Genomic DNA, 9,177 nt, shown 5'->3' with positions numbered 1-9,177 from the left:
TCCCAAACTCATTCTCTCCACCTTAAGTAAACTGGAGGAATTGGCTGTATTAAGATAGTCAAACTGGTTTGATGGTTTGGGGAGGGAGGGATTTGGGGAGGGAATTGGCTTCTCTGGTCAGTTGGTGGGGTTTGGAGCCTTTGTGTTTGGGGCTGAGGGTCAGGCCTGGCAATGCAGTGCTGTGTTCAAACCACCGGGAGACGCTCTTTAACTTCTGGCTTCATAGATAGCTTTTAATTAAGTACCCAGCTAGAGCATTTTTACTAGGTTATAAAAGTAGTGTTCTTTTTACTCCAGGAGAGCTTTTGTACTGTGGTATTTTCTGTTTTTAGTGATGAACTGTGACCCAGTAAAGACCTATTACTCTTACTAAAACGGAGCATGGTTAACCCAAAAGGCTTTCCTTACATCAGCCCCCAGTACCTGATCTTGAATCAACCAATCATCTAGCAAAGGGTAGGCTCTAGCCCTAGAACACTTGGCTGTTTAAGAGCGTGGGTGAGGAGGGACATTATCCCTGCTCTGGGGTCAGCACCACATACCACAGCTCTGCTCAAAGTCTCCCAGCTCTTTTGAATCCTTGCTTGGGTGGATCAAGGATAAATTAATGGATCCTATGTTCTGTGTATCTTCTCAGTGAACACTAATTGAAATACAAAACAAAATCTATGTGGGTATCATGAAACTAACACCCTCATCCAATGCTGGTGATATTGACAAGGTCACTTTAGAAATAATATGGCAATATATATCAGATGCTATTAAAAGTTATTTAATTTTGTAATCTCGATTCTTAGCAAGTATTCTGAGGAAAAAAGTAAGTGCTAAGATCATTTCTGAAATGTTGTTTTAGTAAAAAATGAATGTAACCTACATATTTAATTAGGGCAGCGCTTAATAAATGCCCATTTGAAGTAATATTATGCAGCTTCTAATTAAATAATATGCCTTGTAAGTAAGAGAACAAAGCGCTAATATATTACATAAAAAGGAAGGGTATAAAATTGAACTACAATATAAATAGAGTATTTTCAAAAAGTTTTATAGAAAACTATCCTGGATTACAGGTGGTGTTTTAATATATTTTAATCATTTTGTATAATGTCATGTAGACTATATGATAATAAAAGTAAAAAAAAAGAGAAAAATAAATGGTCTTGATAGAGCAGGTAAAAAAAAGTCAAACTCAAAGCCTTTTGGTTATTTCAGTATGTGGGAAGATCTTGCAGAAATCTCCTTTTAGCTCCTTGTATGAGCCAGTAAGGCTAATCCTGCTGAAGTCTTCTTGGAAATGCACCTATCATCACTGAAAAACAGAGAGAATCGTCCTGCATTCCACCAAGAATTTGAGAAAGAGCTAAGTCTCATGTTTGTTCACACCTCTCTGTCCTAAAGAACATGTGCCAGCTCATTGGGAAGACTTGTCTGCCCTAAGATTTTCCATAATTCTCTCTTATCTGTGCATCAGTCAAACTTACACTTTCATTATTCATTTAATTTCACTGCTTCAAATTATAATGAACTATGATAAATTATAGAAGCTATTGTTTTACACTAGAAATTCATTTTATATATGATCAATATTGAATAATGTTTGGAATACATTATTTATACAGCATACCACAATACCTAAACAAAAGCATACCTAATCTAGTGCAATTTTACAAAATTTATTTAGCTTGCTCTCTAAAATTCTGGTTTATTTGAACATTTTGTGCAAGGGCCCTTATCAACCTTTCATTGCTTATTGTACATTGGGAAATTCCAAGTAGATGTCCCTCAATTTTAATTCAATCTTTCCTATACCTATTCCTTGTAGAGGAGGGATCTTATGACAGCTATATAGATTTGCATATATCCCATTCATGCTTCCAATCAATTGCAATATTTTTGTTGTGTTATAAAATAGTTCTCCACTGTACACATTTATATTGGTAAAAGCAAAATCAAAGAGCACATTTAAATCCATAATTCACTAGGGCAATATTTATAATCATCTTCATGTCCAAAAAACAAAACAAAACAATCTCCTTTTACTTAATTTGGCCCTCGTCTTCAGACTTACCTAATAAAATCCCTATCAGTGGTCACCATCTTACTATTTTCTCTTTCACTCCATTCAGTCCTTGAACCAGTGAAGGAAGTTGCATGTTCTTCTCCTGGATTTTGCAAGACATTAGGTTATGCATGGTGCCCACAACAAGAAGTTTCGAAGTGTCAAGTCTCAAAGCTAATCTAGATCTCAGCCCCGCCCCCCCCACACACACACACACTGCCCCCTTCTCTGTACAGAAACTTCAGACCATGGTGGGGGAAAAGCACTTTCTGAACTGTGCCTGTTATCCTTTAAACATACAACACAGAACTCCAAGTTCAGAAGTCAGATCGAATTGAACTTTGCTTTAAATATCCGTTTTTCCATTCAGTGATTTTGAGAATTTCGAATTTCTTTCCCAGCCCTGGCGGATACGCGTGAGGGTGTTGTCTATACATGGCAGGATGAGGATAAACTTGATCACCAGCACGGTGCAAGGAATGATGAGTGCTATCACGTAGGCTGAAGGAAGATACCATCTGAGAATGTAAGGACTGAGGAATCTCTTTCCGCCATATACCAGGGTGTGGGCTGTGCACAGGATCAGGGTCAAATAACCCAGTTTGGACTATAAGCAAGAAACAAAAATATGTACATTAACACTATTTACACTTTAAAGCAAGACACTTTAAGCCAAGGAAGGATATTTGTCAACAACCACAAACCTTTGAAGCCTATGATATTTAGAACACTCTGCTAAGTACTGACAAAAGCATTAACCCTCCTTCAGGATGATAAAAAGTTCATTAAAAAAAAAAAAAGATTGTGCTTACAAATGACACGGTGGTTTCATCTTAACCTGGCTGGATGGGAAAGTTTCCCAGGAATAAACTCTTTTGGGTTAGAATAAATAAGTTACCTTGCCTTCTTCCCTAATGGCAAAATTCTTTCCTTGATCACCTTTTCTGGAGGCCAGAGATGAGTAAGACACAGTATGTCCTCAAGGAGCACTCCTTTAGTATACATTACTGACTAAAAGCAGATGCTAGCTAATTTCTATCATAATAAAGAACAATTAGCAAACTTTATTTTTGTTTGCTTACTTTGGCCTAAAAACTCAATGTTTATTTCTATCTTAATGCCTCGAATAAAGGCATTAACATGAGAAAATGTTGACTGCATTTGGTCCCTGGGACAAACTGTAAGACTTTTGAAATTCAAATAGTTTTATAAAATTCAAATCTAGTTGCAGTTACTAGTGGTCTGTTCTGTTATAATGGTTCACAGTGAATGTGCATCAGAACCATCTGGGGGGCTTGTTAAACCAAATTGCTGGGTCACATGTCCAGAGTTTCTGATTCATTGTGTCCAGGTGGGGCCTGCGGATTTGTGTATCTAACAAGGTCCCAGGTGATACTCATGCTGCTGGTGCAGGTACTACACTTTAAGACCACTGGTCAATAAGAATAGTTACTAACCGCCTTTATTGAGGTGTCTGGTGGTTGATATGTGGGGGGAAAAAATGCTTTCCTTCTTACAGACTGACCCTAAGTCTGGTATGATGACAGTCTAGCATATCTTGCTTTCAAAGGTTTTAAACTTTAATATATGCCTTTACATATCAATGTATTCATATTCTAAGGTTGATTTTCAGAAGTAGAAATTTTGTCTTGGTTTTTCAGCTTGCACTTAGTACATCTCCAGATATAAAGCTTAATAGTTGTTGATGTTTTTCACTCTATACTCATAGCTGGGTCTCTGGGAGTAGTCAGGAATCTTAACAAGGGATGCCCTCCTAGGAAATCAAACCATTACGGAATCTGCCTGTTGGTACCAGAATTTAGCATTTTCTAATTTGAACTTGTTTCAGTTGCTATTTTTATGAGCTTGCTAGGGAAGTGATGGAGCAAAATGAAAATGTATGCATGCTATAAGAGAAAATGCAAATATTTGTAAAGCCAGACTCATTTTGCAGTACAAGTAGATTTAATCTTGAAGCCCTTACCTGCACAAATCGGAACTCTCTCCAGTTGACCATGTTGCTAACTGAGGGCAAGGAAGTGATCCCCAAAAGCACAAACAGGAAAAATCCAAGGATTCCTAAAGCCACGTATGAATCACTCATCCAGGCATGAGACGTACTAAATGGATTTCCTTTCTTGGCTATTGCCTAAAAAAAAATTATGAGCAATTTTTAAAAGTTACATTTTTTTACAAACTTCCCAAATGTTAAAGGAACTGAAAATACCTCTGCATCATTTATTTGCTCAAGGCAAATTATATGACATTTCTTAATAATCATTTGAAAATAATTGTAGAGGAAATACACTTAGAAATTATATTTTTGGTAGAAAAAGTAATTGGTTCTGCTGGGACTTCATTAGAATACTTGACTCCAGGAGTTGTACAGGGAGTTTTAATTGACCCTATAAATCCTAAAACAAAGTAAACATTTACTTAAACCTTGTTTACCATCTGGTTTCTTGTTCCCCAAGTAAAACAATGCTCTCAAATGATGACATAAAAATGACATAAAGATTCTGTTTTTTTCTGCTATCGTATGCTGATTATTCACACACAGTGTTTGGGTTCTTTCATGTTTATTATGTTGTAATATATCATCAAGTCTGTCACACCATAGATTGAGAGAAATCAGGCACCTGTAATGTGATTCTTACCCAAGAACCTCCCATGTACTTGTTAGGGAAACAATGTAGAAAAATTCCCAGAAGCACCATCAATGAGTTATTGACTATTAAACTTTGAGACTGAAGTAAGATTGATCAAAACAATTATTTCCAAACTAGAACTGATGTATATAACACTTCCTCTGGGACTGCTTTTTAGGTTCCCTGAGTTGATTCTCTCGGAAATTTCTGACTGCGCAGAATATAGTATCTGACATTTGCTCAGAATTGCTTAGTTTTTGGTGACAACTTCCCACAAGTCAAACATTAATGTATTTATAAGCACCCTTTTGTGAATTTGTTTATATTCCTGTGAAATATGTTGGAACAGCCACCTTACTTATAATCAAGTTGGTTTTGACTTCCAAAAGCAAGTAGCATGCATAAAAATAGAAGCCTGCAAACACATTGGTTTACATTTATTCACTGTCCCCCAAAGGAATTTAAGTAGGTGTCATTGGCTTTCCTGAGCCAGGAAATCTGTCAGTTTGTCAGGATCCCAGTCACAGGAATACAGATCTGGACCCAAGTAAACCTGGGAACCTAACTTTCATTCTTAATAGTTATCTGAGTTCTCAACTGGATTCATTAAAAAACAAAACAACAACAACAAAAATAAATAAAAAGAAACAGACATGAGGTGTCTAATGGTAGTTATTTTTAAAAGTAAAGATGCTTAGAAGAGTGATTTTCTATAATTGTGACATAGAATATGATGTAGCAAGATTCCACTGTAATTTAAGGAATAGGAGAATACAAGTGAATAGAGATTTACCTGGGTAGCAGTTAGGTTTCCCAACCTCCATCGTACATAATAACGAATAGGAATCACAAGTGTGTAGAGGACGTGGAGGAAGGCAAATCCCAGTGCTATCAAGCCAAGCTGCTTTCTGCAAAGCATCCAGTGGTCCAGCCAGTTTGGAAATCGGCGGTATTTCGTACCTCGGTACAGCTGCAGAATGGCAGCTATAACACCAGGGAGGTAAACCAAGGCAAGCAGTATGAGTGCTAGTATTGGAAAGACACGATTTGGAATGGAAATAACCATGCGAAAGGTAGTATCTTTCTTTTCATAAACATAAGGGTAGACTATTTCCCTTATAACACAGTAAAAGAAGAAGAAGATACACAGAACAACAGACAAATAGAAGGGGAACCTCCACATTGGAAATAGTTGCAAGGGGTAGTTTTCAATTTCATTGGCTGCCATGAGAGATCCTTGATCCAATGGAGTCAGTCCAAGAGTACGGACAATATCCATCACTCTCTGCTTGGCTTTGCTGTCATTTCCGCAGACAAACACCTGAGTTAAAGAGAATTAATTTTGTATTTATTCTTTCTTTAATAATTATTTTGAAAGTTCATACAAGTACCACTCAGAACAAGGACATGTAGTAGTGAACTGCTTTGCAAACAAGGATGTCAAATCAACATACTTAAGCAAGATGATGTTTTAAACTTGCACAGTACTAGATTGTTAAGCACCGGGGTTTCAAGCTGAGAGTGGTTTTAGGCACATCACACTGATGTAAGAATTGGTTCTCCATAGTGTGAATAGTTCGATCTTTCTTCTGAATTTGTGGGTGCTGCATCACTTATGGAACATTTCTAATCTCAGTGAATAAATGGAACCAGCTACATACAAGATAATGAAAGTGAAAAGGATATCCATCAGTCATCTAGCTGTGTTATTTTTCTAGGATTAACAAGAGGCCTCCAGAGACTGACACCATTGGGTTCCATCAAACTAAAAGCTGAGAGTGCGGATGGTGGGAAACAAATAACAACAATGGACTATCCTACTTGGTTAAACCCAGGGAAACTATTCATGGCACACATTAGCAGACTGAAATGTTTAGTGGGTGTTTTATTTTGGAATTCTATTTTGGAGTCTTTGAGATAAGTGCACATTAAAACATTCACTTTTTAAAGACTGAGTGGGAATTCATCATTCGGTCTTACCTGCCGACTTGCATCCAGTGCTCCTGACTGGAGCGCCCAGGCTGAGATGGTGTTAAACGCTTTTACCACACGGGCTTTCGGCACCAGCTGAGCAAGGTACTCTGCATTAGACTCTGGGTACTGATTGATTTTGAGGTTGTTGCTGACGTCGACCAATATTTTCTCACTGAGGACCTCAGTTAGTTCTGTCAGGAAGTCATAATGCTCCCTGTGGATTGCTAGGATGATGATGTCAGATTTCTGAGCTGCTTCTGAATAGCTCAAGGCCTTTGTACCACTAGGCAGCAGATTGGACATCTGGGGGTTACGACTTCCAAAAACAACAGAATAACCACACTGGAGCATTTTAAGTCCCAGTGATCTCCCAAAATCACCAGTTCCAAAAATACATACAGTCTCTTGCTCTTCTGAAAAACTCATAGTAAGAGGAAGTTCATCTGTAGACATTTTCTCCATAACTGAAAGATAACACAAATACCCAACAAAATATGAATACTTTGGACATGGAAAAGTTAATGAGAATTATCTCCAGGAAGCAATGGGTGACTGATGTTGTTTTAAGCTTCTAATGAAGTACGTGTATTCCTCACAAAATTTGGAAGGAGTAAACGTTGTCATAGATATTCTCGTGTGTGTTTCATTTAACAAAATTATTGGTGAAAAACTTCTGTTGGATAAAGACATAGAGTAAAAAAATCAACCCACTTACTGGTGGATGTTTTAAAGTATGGACATGTTTTGCAATGATATTACATTTATTGAACACTTAGTCCCAAAAGCTCTCAGTCTGCCTGGCTATCCCCTCACTTATTCTCTATTGTTTTACCCTAGTATATTATTCTTCTGTCTTTTATATTGCGATGAACACTACAAGCAAAATACAGAATTGATCAAGTTGCCAGTGTCCTGTAATGAAATGGATGATGTCTTTATTGACATATTATCACTTAGATCATCTTAATTTTTGCAAGGAGTGACTCTGGACTCTATTTTGGGTATTTTGCCACCACATTAATTTATTCTAACCTGCCATAACTTTTTTTTTAATGCAGATATTGAATACACTGTACTTTTTGCTGTTGTTCTGCTTCTTACTAGTGGTGTGACCTTGAGTAAGTGACTCAAACCCTTTGTGTCTTAGTTTAAAATGAGAGATTGATAGTACCTACTTTAGAGACATTATAAGGATCAAATGAATTAATATATCTTAAAACAATTCTTGAGACATAGTAAATTGGCTATTAATAGATTACTTAATTATCTATTAATTATCTAATCAACCTATTATCAATTATAATCTTTATATAAATTCTGTAAATCAAGGGTTAATTATACTCTGTAACTGTGTTTATTGGAAATACATAAAATTTATCTGAAACATCATTCAATAATTCTTATGAAGTTTCTGCTTTCCCTGCTTTTTTTTATTTTATAAATAAAACCCTGCATGATATGGCTTTATGAAAACATAGATGTAAAAACAGCTCAAGTGTGAATTTCTCTCATTTGTAATCCTTTCATATTTTATTTTAATATATCGCTCTTAAAATGCAGCTTGGCAATCTAGTGTAACACACTTGGGCTATTACCCCAACCCTTAAAATTTATTTTCACTCTTAAACCTTCAGATACATCACTGGGAAAATTGAAGATACAAAACCACTAATGAGATATTAAAATATCACTGGCTGACATAGAACGAAGTATAGTTATTCCATTGGACAGTTAGTTACTCCTTATCAAGTTATCGAAGTTCTAAGTTTGATCATTGTGTTGGCCACATCTGGAACTTCCCATCAAAGCCTCTGGTTCTGTTCCCAGTCCTTGGGCAATAATTGAGCTCTGCTCAGCTTCTCCTGCCTAACAGAGCCTCACTTTGGGGCCTCACATCTTGTATCTCTTGATTCTTGTCCTGGAGCTTTTCTGATACCTGTGCCTGCACAGCACTCAGACCAATGGGGGTCGGCTTCCCTTCATCTTCTGCCACACAGTTCTGACAAATTCCATAAGTTTTCTCCGAAAGTCCCAGTGGATCAGAGCACCACCCATGTGTAGCAGGGGCCAGTTTCAAGCCCTCTTGTCTGTCTTTCCCACCAACTCTGGTTTATTCACCTTGCCTCTCACTCCTGCTCCCTGAAATCACTTCCCTAATAAACCATCTGCACACAAGCCTTTGTCACAACTCTGCTTGCAAATCAACCTAGAATAATACAATATTTTGATTATTATTATTTTTTTTTTATGGAAAATGAAAAATGATCAGACCTAAGGTTACCATAACTAGGATGATAAAATAACATGTAAAAATAAGTAATTATTTGGAAGAATTGAAACTCAAACTCTTGGGGAAATATCCGAAAATAGGAGTACATAAAAATGAGATGTAGGGCCGGCGGAGTGGCGCGATGGTTAAGAGCTGGCTTGGGACGCCAGAGGGCCCCGGTTCGGATCCCACATATGAGGGCCAGTGACACTGCCCTCCACAGCTAAGAT

At 37.2% G+C, this 9,177-nt stretch overlaps 1 protein-coding gene across 1 annotated transcript in view; it reads right to left on the bottom strand.

The window, feature by feature from the left end:
* Window positions 1–323: 323 nt before the first annotated feature.
* The window catches only part of STEAP4 (STEAP4 metalloreductase), a 21,693-nt gene continuing 12,839 nt past the window's right edge, over window positions 324–9,177 (bottom strand). Inside the window, exons 2-5 of the mRNA XM_019630359.1 lie at window positions 6,685–7,142; window positions 5,498–6,025; window positions 4,041–4,205; window positions 324–2,663 (exon numbers count right to left, since the gene is read on the bottom strand). Of these exons, the coding sequence (XP_019485904.1) occupies window positions 2,403–2,663; window positions 4,041–4,205; window positions 5,498–6,025; window positions 6,685–7,140 (1,410 nt within the window). The 5' untranslated portion in view covers window positions 7,141–7,142 and the 3' untranslated portion in view covers window positions 324–2,402. The remainder of the gene's footprint in view (window positions 2,664–4,040; window positions 4,206–5,497; window positions 6,026–6,684; window positions 7,143–9,177) is intronic.

The sequence above is a fragment of the Hipposideros armiger genome, unplaced genomic scaffold, assembly GCF_001890085.2.
Source record: "Hipposideros armiger isolate ML-2016 unplaced genomic scaffold, ASM189008v1 scaffold_902, whole genome shotgun sequence".
In the NCBI taxonomy this organism is placed as follows: Eukaryota; Metazoa; Chordata; class Mammalia; order Chiroptera; family Hipposideridae; genus Hipposideros; species Hipposideros armiger.
Note: the sequence above shows the minus strand (reverse complement) of the source record. Positions and strands in the feature narration are given on the sequence as shown.